This window comes from Vicugna pacos, chromosome 13 (assembly GCF_048564905.1).
Source record: "Vicugna pacos chromosome 13, VicPac4, whole genome shotgun sequence".
NCBI lineage: Eukaryota > Metazoa > Chordata > Mammalia > Artiodactyla > Camelidae > Vicugna > Vicugna pacos.
In genome coordinates, this window is record NC_132999.1 from 34,475,489 (window position 1) to 34,502,148 (window position 26,660).

The window sequence follows — 26,660 nt, forward strand, 5'->3', positions numbered from 1 at the left end:
GATTGGCCACCGCCGAAACTGCCGCGCTTGATTCAAAGCTCAAGGCTATGGCGGGACACGGGTAGCCCCTCCCTCTGGACCCGCCCTCTTCGGCTAGCCCAATCCGCTGACGCCATCCTCGTAGGCCCTACCCAGACTCTAAATCTGACTAGCTTAATTCTCCCAGCTTTTTACTTCCGCTCCAAGCTACGATTTAGCCTTCGTTCGTCCACTGCGTGCGGGGGTACTGTGCTTTAAAGCTATTAGCCGTCTTACTTAATCTTAACAGCAACGCTACTAATGACAATGGTGTTGAGAGCCACATTTGGTAGAAATAGAAACCAAGGTTCAGAGAGGGTGTGACTTGCTCAGAAAGTTGCAAAACAAGTCATTTATTGAAAGCAATGTGCCTCATTTTTTTTCCTGCAACTGGCCGAGCGGAAGATAATTGGCAGGCTGAAATGATTGCATTTCTTCACACACGGAGCATCATCCATTGCTTTCCACCAATGGCCTTGCCTGCAGTGATCAGAACAGGGATTTTATTTCTGTTCAGTTTTAGGCATCCTGGGAAAGATTCCTGGGGAGGATTCTTATTCCAGTCTGTCAAGACTTAGGCAGTTTGAGATCTTTGAAGGTAAAGAGCTGGACCTGCAAATGCCAATTCCTGTAGCAAACAGACGTAGGCTCCTCCGTTTTTAGCTAGGTGACCTGAGCTAAGTCATGTAAATTTATAAGATTAAATGTAAAATAGGGACAATATTAGTGATCCACCCTTTAAGGATATTGTGAAAATTTGAGGTAATGCTTGCTTCAGTAATCAGCACTATGCCTGGCTCATGCTAACCATTTACTAAATGACTACCACAGTCTGATAACACCGTGAGTGGAGGTTTGGGCTCCAGGGAAGGGAGATCTCCCCAAATTAGGTCCTGAGAAATCCAGTTCAGAAACTTGTGTGACCCACTCATTCATTAAACTAATATTCACTGAGCAAGTGTAATATGCAAGGCTTTGAACTAGCACCTAAGGACAAAAGACATGGTCTCTGTCTTTGAGGAACTCAGCCTTATAAAAACGTATGTTTAAAATGGATTTTAAATCCAGCCACTACTTTCAGTTTTTACTACCACTACTCAGATCCAAGCCTAGCCACTATCATCTCTTGCCTGTACTGCTACATAACTTCTGGTCTCTGCTTAACCCTCTCCAGAAAAATATTTTTAAAGTGTAAATCATTCTCCTTGAATAGATTTCCATTACTCTTAGAAGAAATTTTGAGCTCCTTTTCGTTACCTACAAAGTCTCACATGATCTGGCTCCAATCCACTGTCCACATTCATCTCATACTGCTCCTCTTCCTTCACCATAGTCCTACCACACTGATAAAGGTAAAACTGGCAAGATCATACAGAATGGGAAAGGAAGCAATAGCAACAAAATTTTAAAAGCTGGAAAAGAGATGGACAAGTAGTAACTGACATAGCAGACTAAGAAAGGAGACTCCCAATGGGGAAAGCCAAAAAGCAGCTAGATTGACAACAGAGAAACTACCAAAGGCTCATGAATTGGTTGCAGGAGGTACCTCTAAGAGTAGCGGGGAAGACAGGGATGAAAAAAGCAGGTTAGGTTGATTTTTTTTTCCACGTAGAGGAAAGTGCGAACACAGTCCCCCACTACCACAAATTATGTGGTCGAGTTTCCCGCATTTGGAGAAATTGCAAAATCAGCACATCCGGAGTGCAATGGATAAGCCTCGCCTGGGAAAACCACCTTTGTGATCATGGTATCTCCTCAGCAGGTAAGTATAGATTGAGAAATTTTCAGAGGCAGTTAGACCCTCTAAATCTTCTCCCCGAAGCAAATGTAAAACTGGAAGTTTACTTTTTGGAGAGAGTAAAACAGAAAGGACGTTGAACTGAATGAGAGTCAAAGGTAGAAGAGGTATATTGAAAAGAAAGGGAAAAAATAAATGATTATGTACAAAATGTTGAGACCTTGTGACAGCCTGCTGGTTGTCTCCCAATATCTATTTTTCTCTTCTATAGTAGTGATAGAACCCTGATTTTTATTTATTCATGTATTTATGTTAGTGCATAGCCACTAGAATAAATCCCTTGGAGCTAAAAGTCCTCACATGATGACATTCTGGTCAATGGAAAGTGAACAGAAGCAATGTGTACAACTTTGTGTAGACAAATCAAAGGTAAAGGCCCTGCCTCTCAGAAGATGTAGTGGTGAATCAGCTTGGACCATGTCAATTAGGGCGATGTACCAGGAATGACAAAGCAGTAAAATGCCTAGGTTCCTAGCATCACAGAGCCACCATAGCAGCTCTGGGCTGCTTTCTACAAAAATGTAACATAAGAGCGAAATAAACTTCTTAGATATAGCCATCATATATCAAGCAACAACTATAAGAATCACAAAAGAAACAGAGATAAATCAACAATTGTACTTGAAATTTTTTATGTCACTCAGAAAAGCATTGCAACAAGCAGACAAAAAATTAAGCCAGAGCTAGAGAAGACATGACTAATATTATTAATATGCTCTAGTGACTAAATATATATAGAAATCTATGCACAGAAAAGTAGCAAAAACACATTATATCCAAACATCATAGATCTTTACAAAAATGGGCCCTGTATTAGGCCACAAAGAAAGCCTCAAAACATTCTGAAGAGTCATTATCATATGGATTATCTTCTCCAACCATAAAGCTTTAGTGCATTGCAAATTAACATTTATATATTGTATAAATAATAGCCCTTGGATTAAAAAAATCATGAAGGAAATTGAGAAATGCTTAGAACTGAGTGATAATGAACACACTACATGTCAGAATTCATAGGACACAGATAAAGCTGTATTCAGATGAAGAATTACAGCTTTCAAAAAATTTTATCAGGAAACAAACAAAAATGACCTAAGAACTGAACTAATGAAGTTAGAAAAAGAGCAACAGAGAAATCTCAAAAAAGACGGAAGGACATTAGAAAAATAGGGCAGAAATCAAGTGAGAGAAAAGATTAATGAAACTAGAAACTGGTTCTTTGAATATTCTTTGAATTTTCTAAATATAGATATAGAAAAATATATAGATAGCAAATGCAAAATAGAAAATGCAGAAGAAATAACTATAGAAACCATAGGCACAATTTTTAAATAATTGTATTATTAATAATTATATGCTAATAAATTTGAAAACCCAATGGAGAGATCCTAGAAAAAAATCAAAGTGCCAAAATTGGCACAAGAAGAAACAGAGACCTTAAGGAGATTGATTAATAATAAACATTTGAAAACGGTAGTCAGATTTCCCAGCATTCCTCCCAGATGGTTTTATAGGTGAGTTTAACACATTTACAAGAAACATTTCCAGACAGAAAAAAAGCAAAAACTTTTCTAAGATAGTAATAGAACCCTGATTTTTATTAATAAGATTTAGGGAAGACTTCCAGTTAAAGATAGTGGGTTGAACACATACATGTATAGACAGGAAAAAAAAAAAAACTAATGTAGTCTTGATTCCAACAATAGGAAAATATAAAAACCAAAGTAACAAGCCTCTTTCTTTTGTGAACATCGTTGGATACTTCCTAAATAAAACATTAGCTGACCGTACTAATTAGGTCAGGGAAATATTTCTATGGTAGCAAGTAATCCCAAAACATCAATGGCTTCATTCAATAAGGTTCAGTTTCCAGTCATACCATATTTCATCTCAGGGCAGCTGGAGGCTTTGTTCTATGTCATCCTCACTCTGGGTCTCAAGCTGATGAAACAGCAACCATAAATAATAAAGCGTATTGCTTGTTGCTATTTCAGAGGGAAAGAAAATGTTGGAACTCACATTTGCTATGTTAATATCTCTGGAATACTAGAGTAAAGCTTGAATGCAAAAAGTGACACCCTGGATCTCCACAAATAGAAGTCATCTATCCCTGTTGTGGCAAAATTGAATGGCTCTTGACCTTATGATCACAGCTCATGGTGATGTCGCACTCTTGTCAACACAAGTTATTAAACTATAAAGCCAATTAGAAAGAAACATCACAGGGGAGGGTACAGCGCAGTGGTACAGTGCATGCCTAGCATGCATGAGGTCTCTAGGTTCAATCCCTAGTACTTCCTCTGGAAAAAAAAAAAAAACAGATAAATAAACCTAATTACCTCCCCTCCCCCCAAAAAAGAAACATCCCTAAAATTAAAGAAACAGTCTTGATTCTCTACTCCATCAGAGAAAAATAACTGATTAATTCAGATAGAGCCTGGATGTAAGGAAATGAAACAGAATGAGATTTAAATGTCATTAAATGTGGATTAATTATCTTGGCAAAAATATATACTCTCCATGTATTTATTATACTACCTCAGGCTATATGTAATATATAAAAGTCATATTGTATAAAACAACCTATTAAAATCTTGAAAGGCCAAAAGCCCAAGAGGTAATGAAACAAAACAAAGACACATAACTGTATGAGCACATTTATAGCTTCATGAATATACAAATGCCAAAGTGTAGATGATCCTCAAAGAGGAAAATCAACAGAATTTGTCATGAACATTCTAGAAGTTAACATCTCAATCGAATAAAGAGATCTGCAATATTTTAATGCTTTTGATAAGTATTAGGACTTGTTAATAGATATTTTCCTGGACAAATATTATGACCTGTTTCAACTGTATGTTATCAGTTATCAGTCCCCTTTCTCCAAGTATCATTTTTAAGTTTGTCAGACTTTGACTACAAGTTTCCCTTTCCTTCCTCTACAGAATATCACAAGGTCCTATTTTTCCTAGAGTGTGAGACAGACCCTCCTCCCTTGCAGACCACAAGGCAGTTTCTGAAAGGGGTCTTGGATCGTACTTGTGTATGTAGAATTTTGATGTAAGGGACTGGAATGTGGTAGTGCTAGCCTCTAGCTGGTGAGCATTCTTTCTTCCGTCACAATATAGCCTTATAAAGGCAAGTCTCATTTTAAAATCTGAGTCTATGGTCTTTTACTCAAAACAATAATTATATAAAGAATCCATTTTGCAAAAGTACTTAAGGACTTCATAGTTTTCCCAAAGGACCTTCCTTTATACTTTGATATTCTAAACGTCTTCTTTTGAAGTCTAGTGTCCTCATCTTTGCTTTTCTTTTTCAGTTAACTGTCAGACCCTCACTTTTCAATGGTTTGGGTATGTGTTAATTTCCCAAAATCACTTTCATTGCTTCATAAAGTACTGTATCTTTTGCAAGATTTGCAATTCCACTTTGCAGTGGATGTGCATTGTACTGCCCAGTGATTAGACAAAGATGTCAGTAAATGCTGATGTTAGCAGAGATGTTTGACTCACTTAAAATAATTCTTAAGTAGTCAATTTGTAAGTGAATTATTTGATGTTATGACAACTTTCGCTTCCTAATATGAGCTGAATTATGTCCTCACCCCCAAATTCATATGCTTAAGTACTAACCTCCAGTACGTCAGAATGTGACTGTATATGGAGACAGGGTCTTCAAAGAGGTACTTAAGTTAAAATGAGATCATTAGGATGGGCCCTAATCCAATATGACTGCCTTATAAGAAATTTGGATACAGATGCATAGAGAGGGAAGATAATGTAAAGAGAGGGAGATGTCCATCTATAAGCCTGAGAGAGGCCTGGAACAAACCCTTCCTCCACATTGCTCAGAAGGAACCAATCCCGCTGACACTTTGCCCTCAGACTTTTAACTTCCATAACTGTGAGAAAATAAATTTCTGTTGTTTAAGTCACCCATTCTGTGGTACTGTTATGGCAGCCCTAGGAAACTATTTAATACACTTCATACTCACACTTCCTTGTAACTGTGGAAACTTGGATCACGGAAGAACATAAGGGAGCTCTCACCTGGGGAGGGTGAGACCAAGAAAGATGTTCCAGAGGAAGTGAAAGCTAAACTGAATGTTTAAGTAATACATATTCACCCCACAGTGGGCTAAGAGGCAGATTGTTCCAAGTAGAATAGACCAGAGACAAGACTAGCTTCCAACATGCCCACCTCCAACCACTTTTTATCCCTCTAATCCATTTTCCCCACTGTACCAGCGCTGTGTGCAAATCATGCCATGTCACTGCTGCTCAAAACTCTTCCATGGCTTCCTGCTGGATTCAAGGTAAAAAAACCTAAAACCTTAACCCAGTCTTCTAAGCCTTCTATCCCCAGGCCCCTACCTTATTCCAGCATCATTTCATGCCATTCCACCACCCCCACTCACTTTCAGTTTGTCATACTTCTTTCGGTTTTTCTAACAGCTTCAAGGCTTTCCCCCCAACTGATCCAATCTGCATGGAAGACTATTCCCACTCCCACCTCTTTTAACTAATTAATCCCTACTTATCCTTCAGATCAGAGCCAATTAAATCAGTAGCCTTCTCGCTCTGTGTTTTCTCATAGCACTTCTTCCAACTGTAATTAAACTAATTACGCAATTACTTAGTCTGTCTCAAGTAAACTGTAGCGACCTGTGTGTCTTGGTTATAGCTATGTCCCCAGGGTCTAGCATAGTGCGTAACCATATAAATACCCAATGAATATTTGCTGAATGAAGAGCAATGGTCCGCCTAGAAAACTAAAATGAGTTTTGTGTGACTGGAATTGAGGGGTTTTTCCAAAAACCCTCCTAAAAATCTCAGTAGCCTCTGATGGGACAATAAAATATATAAGATAGATATGATAAATCACAGAGAAAAAAATGTGACAGTGAGTGTGTATATGTCCATGAATGACTGAAAAATTGTGCTGAACACTGGAATTTGACACAACATTGTAAAATGATTATAAATCAATAAAAAATGTTAAAAAAAAAGAAATAGAGTCGAACTAAAAAAAAAATATATATATATATAAGATAGAACCTTAGGTGCAGAGCGACAAGCTTTGGGGCTGACTCTGCCTCCTTCAGGTAGCCTATGCACACTGACCATAGAGAAAAAGCTCCTACCCACCTTTCCTGATCCTGCAAGCTGGGACTCCCAAACTTCTGAATGTAAGTTTTTTGGCTCTTTATATTCGTAAACCTAGGTACTGACACGAGGGGTTGGGCTGAAGGTAGAAATTCAAGGCTCATACCCAGCAGTGCCAAGAAACCACAGGACTCTGCCCTGATCTCAATCCTTAAGTGACCAATTTTTGGCATTCTCACTAAGACTACTTTGAGGCAGCATGCAGTGCTAAGAACTGCCACTAGATGCCACTACTCTGCTAACATACCTAATTTAGGAAAGCAAACAGGAAATTGAGCTACACCCTTGTTTCTCCAGAGCCAAGAAAGATAAGGGAGTTTGGGCTCAGGGCAGGTCGCACCGAGCATCACTAAGAGAAACAGTTTCCATCTCAGGTCTGACCAAACAAATAAGCAAGTAGCATGGATGTTCCAATGGCTTTATTAACTCCCTTTCTAGGGATGGCAGGACTTTGTAGCTGGAGAGCTGAAAAGCCAGGAAGCTGTGGTCTCAATATGGGTCGTTAAAGGGGTACAGAGGGTGCCCTGCATCTCTCTGGACCCTCTTCCCATCCACCTGGAAAGAGAGACAGATGACTCCATTAGCAGGAGCTGACATTCCAGAGACCCAGGGCATCTTTCCCCCAATCTTCCTTAACAACCTCACCTGTGTGCAGCATTATTCCAGATTGCAGTCACAGGGCCCTGGCCTCACAAAATGCCACAGTATCAACAGCATTTCAGCACCAAACCCACAGCCTGGTACGCAGCTGACCCTGCCCCTAAGAGTTTGTGGTCTCAGCTGGGATTTAGAACTATTTATTTACCTATGTGCAGCAGACGTCAGCCCAACCTCAGCTCCTCAGCAAGGCTGAGAATGCCTTCAAGGCTCCCTGCATTTATATCATTTACTGAGAGATCACTACATGTCAGGAACTTGGATCATTTTAAACATGGGAAGCTGAAGCTTGGGGAAGTTACATAACTTGTTCTCGGTTACATCGAAAGGCGGGACTGGAACCCACAGGCTATGTGCCTTATCCCTGAGCCGAAGTACTCCTGCGAGCTCGTTAAAGAAAACAGAGCTCCTTGTATCCAGGGCAGCAATCCTACCAGTAACAACACCCTGCCACTCCTCTGACCAGCGAGGTCGGGGCCAGAATCCCACCCCAGATTTCACATGCCCTGTCTCTGGAGGGTGATATATACTCACCGTAAGCATTGGCACAATGAATCGTAAATTTTTATTCAGGGCATCCAGCTGCTTCATCTCCTCCGGGCTAATGGTGAAGTCAAACACCTGGGGATGGGAGGTAGGGGTCAGGAAAGCCAGTTTTGTGGGTGGAAGTTGGGGTTCCAGAACACTGCCTTCTTAGCCAGGCAAAGTCAGGGCCAGACTGAGTCCCAGTGGGCTAAAGAAGACAGGACAGACATATCACCAAGTACCTGGATGTTCTGAAGGATACGGGAAGGTGTGATACTCTTGGGGATGCAGATGACTTTCCGCTGGACCTGCCACCTAAGGTGGGGGATTGAAGTAGACAAGGAAATGGAATCAGTACTCTTAAGTGTTTTTGTTTTTTGTTTTTTGTTGTTTTTTTTTTTTTTGGTCCTCTGTGCAGCCTTCTCTAAGCTCCTGGAGCCCCTGAGCCCCACTGGCATGGGGAACACGCCTCAGAGTAACCTCTCCCCAGATCACGTAGCAAGATTCTCAGCTTCATCCAGGCATTTGGATAAGGAACCTCTCAACCCTTGCCTCCCAGGAGCCCTCTCCCTGACCTTATCATCTTTCCCCAAGATTGCTCGCACCTGAGCAGGATCTGAGCTGGAGACCGGCCATGCTTTTCAGCCAGTGCCAAGACCACTGGCTCCTCCAGCAGGACGGGCTCACCAGGATCACGCCAAGCACGATCAGAGGAGCCCAGAGGGCTATAAGCAGTCACCTCCAGGCCGCGTGCTTGGCAGTGGGCAATGAGCTCGTTCTGAGCCAGGTATGGGTGGCATTCCACCTAAGCCAAGAAACAACCCATCACCATGGGGAGACCACACCCAGACACGCACATCTTGACCCCCTACTTCCCCTCAACCTGCTTTTCTCATTCTCAGTTTTCCACTGTCCATTTCATTACCTTCCCACACTTCAAACGCCGTTTTTATGCAGAGGATTTCTGCACCAACACTTCTAACAACTTTCTAGGTATCCCCATGAGTGGACCCATCATCTGCTCACTCATGCTTTTGCATATACCCCCGACCCCAAAGCAACTGGTCTGCTTTGCTGTGCTCACCTGCAGGACAGCTGGGCGCACAGAGGCCACACTGAGCACATCATCAATCTGCCGACTGTTGAAGTTGGACAGGCCCAGTGCCCGCACCAGCCCTTTAGCCACCAGTGCCTCCAGAGCCTTCCAGGTCTCCTTGTAGTGGATGGAGTCATAGCGGATAGTCCCATCGGCATTCTTAGGGAAGGGGTTATCTCCCCGCCTGAGTGAAAGACAGGCCCCCAAGAGTGGCACAAATGCCAGGCTCCTGCCTACCCACCCATCCAGCCATACGCCAAAGCCCAGAAAGGGGAAAGGGCCAAGAAAGAGAAACAAGCATGGTTTTTTCATTCTTCTAGGTCATGACCTAAGTGTTAACCCTACATGGAATGCCCATTTTCCCTCCTCTTCTTCCTAGACACAGATCATATCCTCTCTCCTCTGGCAAGTCTTCCTTTCTCCTTGGGGAGTTGCACGCCCCTCCAGCCTTCGTCAAGCACAGGACACAGGGCCAGTGGTCAGCTTCTCTCACACCCTCCTGGGGAGCTTATTCTTTACTGCAACCCTAGCGCAGCAGAAGCTAGTACATTTCCTAAGTGTAAAGGCAGCAGCAGGAAGGACCACCCATGCACACCCTAGGATACATGCCATGTGAGGCTGCACTCCTTTTTCTGTAGCTAAACTCCTGGCTGCAGCAACAGCAGAAAACGTTTAGTTCCCATGGCAAGCTCCTCCCTCAGTATGCCACACAGATGAGTGTACCTCCCCTGCTCTGCTACTGTGACTTACAAAAAGTTACTAACACGACTCCCCCAACCCCCGGCTCCCTAGATGAAGACCCCAGCAAGGCTCACTCAAAGGCATGAGGCCAGTGCATCAGGTACAGGTCCAAATACTCCAGTTGGAGGTCAGCCAGCGTCTTCCGGAGGGCAGGCTCTACATCCTCAGGGTGGTGCTTCGTGTTCCACAGCTTGGAAGTCACAAACAGCTCCTCCCGAGGCACCGCCTGGTGCAGGGGGCAGGGTCCAGAGTGAGAAGAGCCAAGGGCACCCAATCCCATTCACCCTCACCTCTGGGAGAGGAATTAGAAGGAAACTGATGCCAGTTCCCTCCAGCCTGGCCTCAGCACCAGCCTCTGAGTTTTCTCACCTCACCGCTCTATAGCCCAGTCCTCACCTTGCCAGGTCCCACATTCTCCTTCAGGGCCTCCCCAATCTCAGTCTCATTCCCGTAGACAGCAGCACAGTCAATGTGGCGGTAGCCTACACTCAGGGCATACTTAATAGCTTCTTTTACCTGCCAGGTAAGAAAAGCAGAACTTTTAGATCTATTGGTCTAGACCAGAAACTGCCTTCCTGAGGGTCACTGATGAGGGAAGGGGGCAGGAAGTTACCACTGTAGTCATCCATGCAGTGGAGGTGAGAAGATGGAAGGTGGCTCTAGTCTAGGGAACCAGAAGCCTCTTCAAACACCCCAAAACCTTTGTCCCCACCCCACTAACCTCCAAGGTTCCTTCCTACCCAAGCCATATCAGCAGCGCCCCACAAAAAATTAACGTGTTCCCAGCTAGATGCTCAGGTGGGTGGATACACTGACAGAGGACAGAAGGCAGAAGTATAGGTCATAGAGACAGGTCCCCAGCCCCGAGGAGTTGGTTCGGGAAACATGATACGTACGTAAATAATTCCTAGGCCAAGGCCACAGGGAGAGAGAACTTCAGGGAGCCATGCAGACCAAGAGAGCTCAGGCGAGCAGAAGAGGTGAGAGAGAAAATTAAGGAAGGTAGAGAAGTGAGATGGAAGCTGGGTTCAAAGACCTACATCAGGAGAGAAGAAAGCAGGTACCAAGGAGGACAGGTCAGTCTGTTAAAAACCAGACTAGAAACATGGTGTCAGGAGCAGAACCAAGGGTACCAAGCCCTTGCCATTCAAGGTCCCCATTTAGGCGCAGCTCTTACTATCCAGACATACGCCTCTCAGACCTGGCCCTACGGCTGCTGCTCCATCCCCATCCCTATTCCCTCCATCCCTGCCCCGCATCTTGGCCCTGATTCTGGCTGCCACCTCCTGCCTCCATCTAGCTCCTGGACATGTCCCAGGCCATGTCAGTGCCTGCCTCCAGCACCAGGCTCCTGGGCAGCTGTGAGAAGGAAAGCAAAGGGAAAAAAGGGCAGAGATCATCCAACCACACCACAAAGCCCAGCCTAAATCCCGGAGAGAAGAGGCCATTCTCTCTGCCAGAGTTCCTCGCAAACGTCTCTAAACTCTGACTCAGATTTCAAGGACAAGGAACAAGCCCTGAGGAGATGCTCTACCCGTGGTGGGAGCTGAATCTTTACCCGTGTCAACCTGGGAAAGCAGATGTCCACTCCCAGGCTCCCCTAGGCTGGAAAGGTCTACGCCAGGGTCACTAAACTCCAGCTAGCAGCTGCCTTTTGTTCTTTTCAGCCCATGAGCTAAGAACAATTTTTATATTTTTAAATAGGTACATAAGTACATAATCACCTCCATTTTGCAACTCGTCCAACAAAATCTAAATTATTAACCATCTGGTTCTTTAAGAAAAAGTTTGCTGACCTTCACTCTACATTGTTGCCCTGGTTATTCTTCAAACCCTACACCTGCTGAGAGCCTACCTCAGGACCGAGCACCACGGAGAGGCCAGGTCTCAAGGAGCCCAGTGTGGGATAGGAAACATGATCACATCACAAGGTGACAAGTGGCATCTTAGGGGTCAGCATAGGGCCAGACACAGACGGGTCCTAAGTCTTCACAGCACTCAGTGCAGATCCAGCTAGGGAAAAGGTTCCTTCCTATATCCTAGGCCCTACTGGGCCCCTCAGCCCCGCCTCTGAATCAGCCAGGGAAGGCAAGTGCTCACTGCTGGTCCCTTCTTCCCTTGTTTCTTCCCACTGCCCTCCAGGCTCATCCCCACGAGACATGAAGTATAGGGGTGTGGGAGAATGCATGGGCCAAGGAGAATGCATGGGCCCTCCCTCAAAGAGTGCCTTTTCCCTAGCAGAGGAGCAAGAAGTCCTTCCTCTTCCCCCATCCCTCACCTGGCCAGGCTGGCTCTTCCAGGTGCCCAGTCCAATCAGGGGCATCTTCTGCCCAGTGTGCAGGAGGACACAAGTCGCCATTGTCCCCTGAAACACAGATGAGAAGAGAATGGTGTGGGAGTCAGTGCTGCTGCTTGGGCGTCGGCTACCCTCTGGTCAAGACTCATGTAAAACATGGGAGGTAAAGGGGGCACAGAGGTGACAGGAGAACAAACACACGCCAGTAACTCCTGGATAAACACTAGCCAGACCTCCAGGCTGGCTGGCCTTCCCTCTAGCAGGCTAAAGGTCTGTGTTAACGTGCTCCAGTATCGAAAAACAGGCGGACAGCTCCCCAGAAGTACCGAGCCTTGGCTGTATAAGGTCTCAAGCCAGCTTAAGACAAGCAAAGGCCATTATAAGACAAAGTGAGACCGAGTGACAGAATAGGCTCGGGAAAGGGTCCTTCCTCTGAGGATGAAATGAACGTTCCCAGGAGGCTGTCAGAACTACAGAGACTCTCTGGAGTCCCTGTCACAGAGATCTGCTCTGCCATGCTGCTGGGCCGGAGTGGGGTCTTACACAGGAAGATGCCATTTTTCAGATGGAAAAAACCGGCTCAGTGCTAAGTAGCAGAGCCAATGAGTCAAGGAGGAGCTAATGGAAAAAGGCAAGAAAAGGCAAACACAGGCCTATAAAACTCATGTGCTGTGCCTCACAGCAGACACACATACTCTGTGCTGCACAGAACAGCAAGGGACTTCTGTAGGCAAGGAGCAGGGAATACTGATACTGGCTTTTAAAAGTGAGTTAGACTTTCCCAAGAGTCAAGGAGAAAAGTCTTCCCAGGAAGGGGAACTAGACACAGGACTTCAGTAAAGTAGAAAGCAGTAAGTTACAGATATGAGAAAATTTTCAACTGAACAAAGCAGGTGGGTAATTGGAGCAACCTCCTTTGGAGAGCTATTAAGATCAGAAGTCTCCAAATGGCCCAAGAATACGCATTCAGTCAGCAAACGATGAATGGTCCAGGCTTCGTGCTAGACCCAGGAGACACACATATTCAAACAGAGTGCCTGCCTTCCTGATGGGGGAAGATAGAGGATATCGACACAATACATAAACGACCAAAATCTGCGCAAATGCGGCAAGAAAGGAGTAACCCGGCTAGGATTGCTTCCTGGAGGTGACATCTGAGTCAGGCCTTCATGAACAGGAGTTAGTCAAGTGAAGGTCCCACATTCTCCTTCAGGGCCTCCCCAAAAAGCATGTTCCCCCCAAGAACCAATAAGGTAAGAACAACCTCCCCCTTGATCTCATCAGTACCACAAATACTACTCTCTCAGGACTGATTTCATTGCCAACTTTATTATCATAACCTTTATTTCCAAGTTCTGAAAAGACATCAAGAATATTACGGTAAAGCAGGTAACAGGACAAGTTGCAAGTATAACCAACACCCCAAAATTGTCTTTCCTAATACTTCTGATTCAGGAAGAATTTCATAGTCTAGCATAAGCTTGCGGAGACCACACTTTCTGCTAAAACAAAAACAAAAACGTTCAATCTAAGCAGCAAACCACAGACTGCTGAGGGCAACACTCTTTGTTACCAAACTTCCCAGGGACACAGACTGCCCAGGGATCAGGCAAGCATGTCTGGACTTCACAGGAGGAACTAGCCTGCCAGCTGCCACCAGGGTCTGTGGTTGCTTTCCTGGGCTTGATCCCCAACCAGTGACCTTTTGGCCTCTCCCAGATTTACCAGAACGAAAGTGAGGCTCTGAAATTACACCTGAGCTGAATGTGGGAACAAACACCCGGCCTAAGGGGAAAAGGAAGAAGAAACTTGATGCTTGCCTCTCCCTTTCTTTTGCTGGTGAAACTGAAAATCAAAAAGGCTAAGGCTTGGGGGGAGGGGATCATCCAGGTAGAAACATCTAACAAAGGCCTGCAAAGAAGAGCTCCAACAAATAAAATGGAGGGCAGAAGACAGATGTTTTTCTCAAGGACAGGAAGTTATCCCCTGCCAGCTCTAGTCTTCCTCATCTTCTGCCTGAAGCAATGGCCTTCCAGCCAAGCCCTGCATTAACAGGCTCTGAGCTTGTCAAGAACTGCCTCACTGGACCTCTGGCAGTACTCAAACACCCTCATGTTATCTTGGGAGACGTTCTAGATGGAAAAGAGAGAAGCTGGGTGCACATGCGGAGGGGGACAAGATGGTAACATCAGGACTCAGGTTTTATTATTCCCAAGTCAGTGCCTAGATTCCTTCGCTCTGGGGCTCAGTCTTTCCTTCTTGGAGGAGGGCTCAATGGTTGCTGCCTGGATGCAGGAAACTCGAAAGCACAAGAAGAAGAGGAAGCAGTATTTCCATGACTGTTTCCTGGCTGCATGGGCCCTTCCTCTGCCTCCCTTAAAAGTTGGTGTCCCTCAGCGTTCTGTTCCCAATCCCTTCTCACTCCTTAGTTAAGCTCGTGTCTTCAGTTACTACCTTAAGCACTAATTCTTCCTACCCCAGTCTGTACATTTACCTCCTTCTGGACATCTCCACCAGTATGCCCTATAAGTACCTGAGACTCAAAATGTGCAAAACTGTACTTATCAAATCCAGCAACAGAGCACAGAGGAAACAGTTCAAGCTCTGCCGTTGCTTGCATCCCAGCTCTGGAGCTACTACAGCTAAAGCACTCTGCGCAGTGCCTGACCCATGCTCTTCCTGCTGTATACCACAGACTTAAGGCCCTGGAGGATAAGTATTAAAGCAAACCAAACAACATGTTCACAGATAATCCATGGAGGTCTTAAAAAAGCCATCTAAAGAAAGTATTTCAGTTTATTTGAGGCATTTCTGAGTATTATCAGATTAGGGTTTTGACAGGTGATGGGGAGGAGAATGTATCTTCTCCTGTACTTCAAAGAAGACAGCATGGAAAACCACCTTACATATGTAATGGTGGCTAAGATTTGATCTATCTGGCTGCACTAAAAATCCTGTCAATATTTGTAAATATTAAAAAAAAAAAAACCACTTGCTCTAAACTGTAATGTAAAACTTAAGATTGCAGTAACACTTCCTGTACTTCTTGAGGTATTCCAAAAGAATTTTAAAACATGTACTTCCTAAATCTTTACCCATCCCACCCAGATTCAACTCTAAGATCACTGTTCTAGCTATGACCACCCCTACCAGACCCAGGGATCTCTCTGCTTCCTGTGCAGCCCCTCTCCCCACAAAGAATTCACCAAATCCGACCATGTGACTCTCAGGCTCTACCTCTTCCAACTGTGCTTCTGTACTCTCAGTATAAAGTCCAGACTCCTTAGTAATACCCTTAATAACCTGGCTCCCTCTTCCCTCATTTCTCCACCCCTTCATTTCAGACTCCATGTTCCAGACTTGTCAGAATCAGCCACCACTTACTTGACTCCAGGCCTGGGCACACTTTCCTTCCCCAAGTCCCACCCTTGCCTGGGTAACAACAGGTTACCATTCAGCTAGCACTTTAAATTTCTGGCTCCTCCCACGTACTGATAGCTTGTGCACATCACTGCATTTGTTTGTTCATTTAAGTCTCCCCAGCAAATCTAGGTACTCCTTGAGGTCTGGGCCTACCACCTGTCTAAACTCCTCACTCCTAGAGAGCCTGCCTCCCCATGCCAGCACCCCCACCAACAGAGGCAAATGGGGGAGGTCTTGACAGCTGAAGGGGCATTTGATAAAGTCATTACCTTCTTCCTTTACTTCTTGGATAACCTGGAAAGAATCATCTCTGGAAAATATAGCATTTTACCATCTTCAATTAAAAAAAAAATCCCAGTGGCTCCAGAAAAGATGATACTGGGATTGCTCTTGTGTTACACATAAGAAAACTGAGACCTTGAGAAAAGCAACAAAACTGGTAAGAAACATCAAGACTCTTCTAGGGAGGTCCTGCAGTCCTGAGTATCGACTGGCTGAAGGGAAGAGTTAATAAATAGCAGCCCCATCCGGTGAAGGTTCAGATTCCAGTCTCATTTTAACAGAGCACTGGAACAACAGGAAAACGTGATGGCTTTCCCAAACCCAAGGTGGAACTGGTGCCTAAGCAAGGTGGAACTGGTGCCTCTCCTGCCACTTCTGAGAAGTATCTCTGCAATTCCACAGAAAAGCTAGAGTTCCTACAAAAATTGTGTTGATGGGCAAACAAAATGAAGATGGCAACTAAAACTTACAGATAATATGTACCGGGTGCCTTAAGAGCTTTATCTCATTTAATTCTCGCTAGTTCTGATGCAGGAACTGATTTTACGGCTGAGAAAACTGAGTTCCAGAGAAGACTGAGACCTTGTCCAAGATCACATACCGAATAACAGGAAGAGTTCAAATTCTAAACAGAATCTGGTCGCCTCTAGAGCCTCTGCTCTTTGCACTATCCCGGGGGCAGACATCTCTGTAGTAAAGGTTCGAGGCCAACTCCACTGCGAAAAAGATGCGGCAGCAGAGGAGAAACTCACCTCGGCACAAGCACAGAACGTAAACAGCGAGGTGTGGTCTCTCGGTTCAGTCCTGTGCCCTGCTGGCGACCCAGTGGGTCTCAGCTTCTGGGATTCGTGGGCAGCAGGGTAAACCCGCCTGAGGCTGGAGGCAGGAACTCGGCTCTAGACAGGAACTCGGCTCTAGACAGGAACTCGGCTCTAGACAGGAACTCGGCTCTAGACGCGCGGAGGTGATGAAGCTCCTCCCGGAAGTGGGGGCGGGGGCCGGGCATCACGCGCAATGGTGGACCCCGCCCCTGTGCCCAGAAAGAACCTGGGGTATGGAAGCTAAAGCTCGGAGGCTACACCATCCCCTCCCCAGGACGCTGGTGGGTGGACTGGCCGGAGCTGGTACACTCTCCACCACGCCGGTTTGGAGAACTCACGGGCTGAGTGAAGCCCGCGCCGCGGGCCACGTGGGCGGCCCTGGGGGCGGGGCCGGGCTGCGCCTCTGCGTGGCCCACATTGCACCGCGCGCCGCCGTTAGGCCGCTCTGGGCGGCACCTGCTCCTGCTCCTGCAGGAGGGAGGAGGGGCCGGGTGCCACGTGGCGATGTCTTGTGCGGGTGGCTCTCCCTCCGGATTCACAGCCCTAGCTCTCTTTACATTCTCTCCCTTAGAGTCGGGTTGGCCGAGTTCCCTGAATCTACCTAAACTGGTCCGATTACTTTGCCAGGCAAACAGGCCCAGAGAGCAGCCGGAATACAAAGGTTGATTGTAACAGGGAAGACCTCAAGTCTATAGGTTTCAAGAAATGAAAATTCATAATCCCTGTATCGGGACAGTGGACCCTGGCCAGGCATTTTTGTGCCACACATGATGCTAGACTTTATTATAAACATGAGTATGTTGAATCTTTACAACACCCCTGGAAGGGAATGTTCATTTTTATTTTATTTATTGTAAGCCTTTCTATTGAAGTATAGCATATATAAAGAAAAATTCACAAATCTTAAACGTTCAACTGAGTTTTTGTTTTTTGCAATGTAGCCACCATCCAGATGAAGATACGAATGTTACCAACACACTTGAAGCTTCCTGTGAGGAAGGTATTCAGGCTCTGTTTTTCAGATTGTGCAAACTCAGGAAGTTTACCTTGCTAAGAGTCACACAGCTATTAAGTGACAGTTCTGAGATTTGAAATTGTGCTTGACCTTTGAACTGAAAGTTGTCTATGTGTTTTCCTTGGTGGAAGTGGGCAAGAAATAGGCTTGTCCTAGTGTAGCTAGGCCTTTCTCTCCCCTCACCTCCGGTCTCCCCAACTCCTCTGTACTCCCCCAGGGCCACTCTGCCTCATCTTTCTGAGACAGGAAGAAAGAGGGCAGGGCACAGCCATTAAAGTAATGACCCAGTAATTGAAGATAGGACGAAATGTTTAAAACCTGACTAGGTGCAAGATTCAACTTCCAATAGACCTTGAGCCTCATTACACACGTGTCGTAATACATTAGCATGCTAAGTGACACACCAACAGGCAGTTCTGACGCTGGCCATAAAAGGCCAAAAGTGGGCAGTGGCCCAATTCCTGGGAATCCCTGCTTCTCCAAAGTAGTTGGAATAATCCTCCTACTTGTTAGCGTGTGAAATTAGCAAGTCCGTAAAAACTAACAACCGCATACCTCAAGGTCCCTCCCTCCCCCCTCCCTCTCTCCCCACTCTCTCTTCCCCCTCTCTCTCTCCCTCCTTCGCTATCACACTCACACTCTCTCTCTCTCTCTCTCACTGCTGCACTCTTGTCTTTGGAGTGTATCTATTTTTATTTTAAACTAAACACCACCACACCTCTTGACCTCTTACCTTTTGAGATGGCCCACATTCTGCGTATGGAATGTGTATCCCCTAAGCCACTCTCACTTTCCAAGATGACCCCCATTTCCCAGGGCCTCTTTTGCCTACTGAGACAGCTTGCATTCTATCTATGGAGTGTATATCTCCCTGAATAAACTTGCTTTCATTTTACTGTGGCTCATTCTTAAAGTCTTTCCTGCGCAAAGCCAAGGATCCTCATTTGATAGTATGCATCCCAAGAATTTGCCCGAGCCCTGGAATATGGCCATCCTTTCGTGCCCCATGTTCCTGTAACATCTTTTCATACCCTGGGTTACTCCCCACTGTCTCCCCAGTAGGCGTGGTGTCTGTTGTGGGACACAGTGGGCCAGAGTACAAGCAATAAAAGAATTTACCAAAGGCAAAGGATGAGAATAGAAGGACAGTGTATTAGGTCACACTGTCATTAACAGCAACGGGCCAGACGAGAGGAGCCTGTATGAGCACCGAAGGTCAGTTGTTGAGATCTTTTATGGGTAAGGAGGTGATGAACACAATGAGTTGGGGGATGCGTGCATGCACAATTCTCCGGTTGTAGGTGAGGTAAGAAGTTTAGGGTCGGTGAAGGGGCGATGGGGTTTATGACTCTGATAAGGTGAGCTGAAACAAACCACCCTGAGCTATTGTGAAATTAGGCATTACCTAAGGCTATTAGTTTGTTGGGCAAACACGCTGCCCAGTAAAGAATGTACTTTATCTTTTGAGAGCTCGCAGACAGACATCTGAGGGATGGAAGTTGTTGGACTTTGAAGGATGCCAGTTGGCCCCACAGTGTCCTGATGGACTAAATGTCCAACATTTCACACCGTCAGTCCTCATAAAGACACTCAGATTCCAGCTTATGTGATCAGAATTTAGGATCTCTCAAACTCATTTTAGCCTAGAGAGACCACTGTAAGCAGATAGGGTAGGAGAGAAAGAGAACTCTTATACCAGAAAAACTGGGTTCACATCTGGTGGGTATCAAGCTGAAAGACACAATCAAGCCAAAGATCAGAAAAAGGAAGAGTTTATTACTGTTTTTAGCAAGTAAGGAGAACAACAGGGATCTTTCCCAAAGTACTGTCTCCCCAACAGCAAAACTGGGGAAGGTTTGTTTTTTTTTTTAATGGAGGTACTGGAGATTGAACCCAATACCTTGTGCATGCTAGACATGTGCTCTAACATTGAGCTATTCCTTCCCCCACCACTGAGCTGTTTGCCCCTCCCCCCAAAATTGGAGAAAATTGAAGCTAAAGGTACAAGCATATTCATGAAGGGGCTTGAGTGGCAGACAGAGTCCAACCTTTAGTTGATTGAAATCACAAGGGTCAGAAAAGGTCAACATCATCTTCCCTTAGGTTCTAGTTGATCTGATGGTTGAGTACTTCAGGCTAATCTTTAAGTTGAAACAGAATCGGAGTCTTTACAACTGATACACGTCTTTGCTGTAGTCATTTCTCTTGCCTGATAAGTTTGTTTCAGCATTCTTTTGTTCTCTTAAGATCACTAACTACTGAGACCTGTTCCTGGACAAGCACTGTGGTCAGGCTTAGATCACAAAATGGCTTAAGCCAAAAATGACCCTTACGTCATCTCCTGCTGCCTCTAATGGAGTCCCCCTCCTTTTTATTTTTTTTTTTAATTTTTTTTTGCTAACACTGACTTTAATAGTCTACAACCAGGTGATGACCTTGCCAACTGATGAACTGTTGAGTCATTTTTGTAACCCATCCCTCTCCTTCCCCAGCTCCGGGCCTTTTGCTCTCAATTCTGGCCACTGGGGTTGTTACATGCAAGGCACAACCCTATCCCTCAAAGAGTTTCAGAGCAATAGTCTCCAAATTGGTGGTGTATTGTCTTCTCAAATAAATTGAGCACATACCACCCCTTTCACAATCATCCTCCTCCCATTTAAAAAAGACAAACCTCCCAGCCAGTTCCTAGGGTCCTTCCCACCCACCACCATGTAAAAACTAAGGTCACTAAACAAAATTTATCAGAGAAATGCAAATTAAAACTACAATGACTTTTCACATCACAGATCATTAAGTAAATCTATTTTTAATTTTTTAAGGAGGCTCCAACCCGTTTTCCACAGTGGCTGCACCAAACTACATTCCTACCAACAGCGTAGGAGGGTTCCCTTTCACCACATCCTCTCTAGTGTTATTGTTTGTGGACTTTTTAATGAGGGCCATTCTGACTGGTGTGAGGTGATACCTCATTGTAGTTTTGATTTGCATTTCTCTGATAATTAGCACTATTGAACATCTATTGGCAGTCAGTATGTCTGTATTGAATGTTCTTTCTTTTTTTCTTTTTCTATTTAATTCTTGTACCTGTGCATGAATATTATGTATTTTCAGAATGAACAGAGTTCAACATCAATTCCATTCTTATTTTTCATTTATATAGATACAAATGACACCAAGCAGGACCCTGTGGGGTCCTCCCTGGTGCAAATCTTTCTATGTTCCCTGTTTCTTGTTTGTAGGACATAGGCTTTATTCAGCCTTCTTGACCTTCCCTGAGTCAAGGGAAACTAAAATAAACTAAAAATAGACTTACCTTATGTTCCTGCAATCCAACTCCTGGGCATATATCCAGAGGAAACTCAAATTCAAAAAGGTTCATGCACCCCAACGTTCATAACAGCACTACTTACAATAGCCAAGATATGGAAGCAACCTAAGAGTCCATTGACAGATGATTGGATGAAGAAGATGTTGTATATATACAATGGAATATTACTCAGTTATAAAAAAGAATGACATAATAGCATTTGCAGCAACATAGATGGACTTAAAGATGATCATACTAAGTGAAGTAAACCAGAAAGAGAAAACCAAATACCATATGATATTACTTACATATGGAATCTTTTAAAATGGCACAAAGGAACTTATTTACAAAACAGAAACAGACTCAGACATAGAAAACAAACGTACAGTTACCAGTGGGGAGAAGTGGAGGAGGGATAAATTGGGAGTTTGGGATTTGCATACACTAACTACTGTATATAAAACAGGTAAACAACAAGGTCCTATTGCATATCACAGGGAACTATAATCAATATCTTGTAGTAACCTATAGTGAAAAAGAATATATATGTATGTGTGTGTATAACTGAATCACCATGCTGTACACCAGAGACTAATACAACATTGTAAACTTACTATACTTCCATTAAAAAAATGATAAAACTGAAAAACAGAACAAAGCCCCAGTTCATCTAATTTTTATGTTTAAGAAGTATCAAAACTTGGCCCTCCCCCTGTCTTCCTCGAGAGGAGGTGGCAGCCATCTCCTAGTCTGCATCATGGCTACCCTCAGACCCCTCATGAAGCCCAAGATCGCCAAAAAGAGGACCAAAAAGTTCATCTGGCACCAGTCAGACCGATATGTCAAAATTAAGCGGAACTGGTGGAAACCCAGAGGCATTGACAGCAGGGTGTGCAGGAGGTTCAAGGGCCAGATCCTGATGCCCAGCATCGGCTACGGGAGCAACAAGAAAACAAAGCACATGCTACCCAGCGGCTTCCGCAAGTTCCTGGTCCACAATGTCAAGGAGCTTGAAGTGCTGCTGATGTGCAACAAATCTTACTGTGCTGAGATTGCTCACAACTTCTCCTCCAAGAACTGCAAAGCTGTTGTGGAAAGAGCAGCCCAGCTGGCCATCAGAGTCACCAATCCCAACGCCAGGCTGCTCAGTGAAGAAGACAAATAGACAGCTCGTGCACATTGTATTTGTGTTAATAAAACCATGAAACTCAAAAAAAAAAAAGTATCAAAACTTGTACTGTGTGTTATTTTGATCAACTGTATAATAATAATACATGTAATTATTTAAAACATGATCATAGAACTTAAAAATTATATAAATTCATTTATATATTTTGATTGCAGAGATGGATGATAACTTAATTAAAAATTTCAAGTATAAGAATATACTATATTAAGATCATATTCTCTGAGGAAGTAAAATGGAAAACAAATTCAAGGAGAAAAATGAACAGTATAAAATTAGCAACTGTTAAGAAAAGGTTATTTATTTGTTTAACTGGTTGATGGTAGGAATCAAATTGTTCTGGTATTTAGAATTAACTGAATACATTTAAAGGAAGTTATTTTAAAATATCAGTATATACTTATGATAAAAATTATGTGATGGGGTTCATAATTTACAAAATTATGTTAGAGAGAAGTAGAGCAAAAAGTTTGAGGACCACTAATCCAGGAAGTCAGAATATTCTGAACTAGATGCAATTAGATATCTCAAAGATCAGAGAAATGAAAACATCAGATTCTGAAAGACTGAGGTATTCCCATTAATTCTCAACATTGCTTTACTTTTACTGGGTAACTGTATGCCCAGACCTATGTTCCAAGGAGGATAATATTTAAGAAGCAGGAGGAAGAGAAAAGCCCAAAAAGGAGGCAGAGAACAGCCTGAGAGGTAGAAAGAGACCAAGTGAATGAGGTGTCTCCGAATCCAAGGGAAAGGAGTGGTTTATTTAGAAGGGATAATAAGAATTTATTGTTTTTGGCTGCCTGGTGTCCATTCCTCCCTCTTTTGTAGAATTTCTTCCTCCTCACTGGATCCAATTTAACAGACATTAATTAAGGTACCTGCCTTCCTCTAGCCAACACGTGGGTAAATGATCCAAGATATGCCAATTGGATGCTTTATTCCTTGAGTTTGAGTTATGAATATAGTCATCAAAAGACTAAAATCAGCTGGAATTCATGCATTTCATCATGAAATATATTTCACTAGCACCATGCCAAGGCTGTCAAGCAGTCTCTGCTAATAGGACCTCCTGAAGCTACCTGGTTCCTGCCAGTTCCATGCTTTGCCTTCCCTTTGGTTCTGCAAGTTCTCCTATAGCCTTCCAAAAAAACGCTCCTTTTCTTTGGATAGACAGAGCCAGTTTTTGTTGCTTGCAGCCAAGGGACCCTAACAGACACAAAGGAGTAAAAATAGTATCAAAGGCTGCAGGAAGAAGAGAAAGGAAGTAAATCATAGGTAGCTCTAAAAAAGAAGTGATGGAAAGAGAAAAAGTCAAATTAGGATTGTATACTGACTTGTGAATATGTTTTTTCACAACTCTTTGAGATGATCCAGGTATTGCATAAAATGCAAGAGGAATGATTCAAGTTAGGTATAAATATTCTCTACTTATACTTATATCAATGATCAAATCTAGATGTGACCCTGGAACTGTGACCCTGGCTGCAGCCTTTTTGCTTCCAGAAGGAGGATGGAACCAGTACAAAGAGGAGAACAGAGACCAGAGAATTTCAGAGAAGCAGAGACCCTGAGTTTTGATCGTCACACTGTTACTGGAAAATGGGGCACAAGTGGATGGCCATGTCCCAGGTCTCTGGCAGGTCCCTGGGACACGCCCAGTCAAGTGAGGGTCCTTGGCTTCATGCAGGAAAGAATTCAATAGCAAGCCATTGTAGGGTAAAAGTAGATTTATTCAGGGAGATACACACTCCATAGACAGAGTGCAGGCTCTCAGAAGGGCGAGTGGCCCTAGGAGAGAACACATTCCATAAGCAGAATAAGGTTAGTCTCAAAAAGGAGAGAGAGTGGTTAGTTTTCATGGGCTGAGTAATTTCACCTGCTAACAAGTGGGAGGACTATTCCAACAATTTGGGGGAAAGGGAGGGACTTTCCAGGAATTGGGTCACTGCCCACTTTTTGACTTTTTATGGCCAGGCTCAGAACTGTTATGGAGCCTGTGGGTGTGTCATTTAACATGCTAATATATTATAATGAGTGTATAATGAGGTTCAAGCTCTACCTGAAGGCGAATCTTCCACCATCTTGGGCCTAGTAGGGTCTAACTAGTTTTTTTATATCCACAATGGCGTGGTCATTCCTTTTTTCGGGTTGGGGGTAAGCAGGTTTATTTATTTATTTTAATGGCAATACTAGGAAATGAACTCAGGACCTCGTGCATGCTAAGCAAGCACTCTACCACTGAGCTATACCCTCCCCCCACCACCACCCCTTCCTTCTGCTTTGTTGTTCTTTTAATGGTTGTGCCCTGCCCCCTTCCCTTCTGTCTCAACACTATGTCTGGAATTTGCCCTATCCCTGGACTTACGTAAGATAATAAAAATTTCCTCTTTGCCTAAGCCTTTTTTTTTTTTAAAGAAAATAGATGTATTTATATAGAATATATAAAACACAAAAATTGGTAGTTTTACATTTGCTCTCGCCGTGGTGGGTTGCCTAAGCCTTTGAATCAAAGTTTTCTGGTGTTTGTAGCTGAAAGCGCCCTAACTGATGGAGATATGCAATTGTTTTTCAGAAGAAGATGGAGCAGGGCATATTTGCAAAGGTAGAAACACTTAAAAGTTTCAGAGTAAGAAAAGACTTTTTTTTGTTGCTGTTTATTTATTTATTCATTTATTATTGAGTTATAGTCAGTTTACAATGTTGTGTCAATTTCCAGTGTAGAGCACAATTTTTCACTTATACATGAACATACATATAATCGTTGTAGCATTCTTTTTCACCGTGAGCTACCACAAGATCTTGTATATATTTCCCTGTGCTATACAGTATAATCTTGCTTATGTATTCTATATATACCTGTCAGTATCTACAAATTTCAAACTCCCAGTCTGTCCCTTCCCACTCCCCTCCATCCAAGAAAAGAGGTTGTTAAAATGGAATGGCAAGTGGTTTGGTATAAAACTCTAGATCAGAGTCCCTTTGGGGAAAGTGTAAGAGATGATGTCTAAGAGTGTGCTAAGCTGGAAAGCTTAGAGTTTATCCTGAGGAAAACAGGGAGACATTCTAAGTAAGATTATACCATGATCAGATATGGATTTTAGAAAAGTCATTCTGGTAATAGCGAAGGGAGTGACTGGTAAAAGTGCAAAGCTGAAGCAGGGACACTTTTGAGGAGGCAGTCGTCTAGGTGAGAGGTGATACGGGTCCGTCCTAGGACAGCAGCTCCACCCTCATCATGGAATAGAGACACATTTTAGAAATATTTGCCTCTGATGAAGCCTGTGTTGGTAGGGACATCTGAGACTGTTGATGAATGCCAACGGCTCTGATGGCGGTGCATGCCGAGTCACTGACTGGGTCTTTGTTAATGGCTTCGGCCCCATTTTCCTTCAGCCAAGTGCTCTAAGGAAAGGCGCCAACTGGGGAAGTCCACGTGCTTCTCTAAATTGCTGCATTCCGCACTGCATCATTTGTATAACTGGTCCTTTAATTTTGTGCAATGCTCTCAGGAGATTAAGGGTGGTGTAAATCATTTGCATACAGGATGCGAGGACGACATAGTGCTTAAACTTAGTTTAGAACAAAGTGAATTTTAAAAGTTGCTAATTTTTCCCTAGAATGATGATAGGCATGAATGCAGTTTGGCTTTTGATGGCTTCTGATGAGCAGTTACGTGCCAAATGGATGAGACCTGCTACTGGGGTCCTACAGCAGAGGCTTTGCGCTGTATTCACGGGCAAACAGGCGCTAAGCAGAATTAGCTGGAAGTTGAAGGGGTGGACTTGAGTTTTTGACATGTCTGGAACTTTTTTGCTACCGGGTATGATTTTATCTGTGGATGGCTTGCTTGGGGTGCAGATTTCGGGGAGCTTTTGTATAAAGGTGTGAAGAGATGGGTTGCTACAAGACATGGAAGGAGTTTTAAGCAGAGGCAGACCTGTTACCCTAAGATTAAAGGGACATTTCACAGCAGCAGTCAAATGCAACTTACCAGTTGAGAGAGGCAGCTGAATGGATGCTCCTGGGACAGAAGAGCAAACAACTTTGAATTCTAATAAATAATTATAAACCATCAAAAAAAAAATTTAAGAGCAGAATTTGCAGCACTGAGTGATCCACTAGATGTGGGAGGTGAAAACAAACAAACCAACCCGGAATGATGCCTAGTTTTCCAGCTTGAGTACATGTGAGCATAGTGAGTGGTTTCCTACACACATCATGTTTTTTCTCACCTTTGGGTCTTTGCATATGCCATCCCTACCTAGAACTTACTTTCCTTCAAATATCCCCTACTCTTAAAACATCTCTCCTAAGAAGCCTTCCT

General features: G+C 43.9%; 2 protein-coding genes and 2 non-coding genes across 4 annotated transcripts; 2 read left to right on the top strand and 2 right to left on the bottom strand.

Annotated features, from left to right (window-relative positions):
• Positions 1 to 1,627: 1,627 nt before the first annotated feature.
• LOC116283127 (U1 spliceosomal RNA) lies at positions 1,628 to 1,788 on the bottom strand. Its single transcript, XR_004192679.2, has one exon. It is a non-coding gene; the product is annotated as a U1 spliceosomal RNA (small nuclear RNA).
• A 5,600-nt stretch (positions 1,789 to 7,388) lies between these two features.
• On the bottom strand, positions 7,389 to 16,899 carry AKR1A1 (aldo-keto reductase family 1 member A1). The gene is made up of 9 exons (XM_006200422.4): positions 16,757 to 16,899; positions 12,282 to 12,368; positions 10,400 to 10,519; positions 10,078 to 10,229; positions 9,251 to 9,446; positions 8,772 to 8,971; positions 8,409 to 8,481; positions 8,176 to 8,262; positions 7,389 to 7,539 (listed from the first exon to the last, which is right to left on the bottom strand). The coding sequence occupies exons 2-9, from the start codon at positions 12,360 to 12,362 to the stop codon at positions 7,474 to 7,476; spliced, it is 975 nt and encodes a 324-aa protein (XP_006200484.1). The 5' UTR covers positions 12,363 to 12,368; positions 16,757 to 16,899; the 3' UTR covers positions 7,389 to 7,473.
• A 5,005-nt stretch (positions 16,900 to 21,904) lies between these two features.
• On the top strand, positions 21,905 to 22,312 carry LOC102533304 (large ribosomal subunit protein eL32-like). Its single transcript, XM_072975792.1, has one exon. The coding sequence runs from the start codon at positions 21,905 to 21,907 to the stop codon at positions 22,310 to 22,312; it is 408 nt and encodes a 135-aa protein (XP_072831893.1).
• A 3,283-nt stretch (positions 22,313 to 25,595) lies between these two features.
• On the top strand, positions 25,596 to 25,674 carry LOC116283140 (small nucleolar RNA SNORD74). Its single transcript, XR_004192692.1, has one exon. It is a non-coding gene; the product is annotated as a small nucleolar RNA SNORD74 (small nucleolar RNA).
• Positions 25,675 to 26,660: the final 986 nt, after the last annotated feature.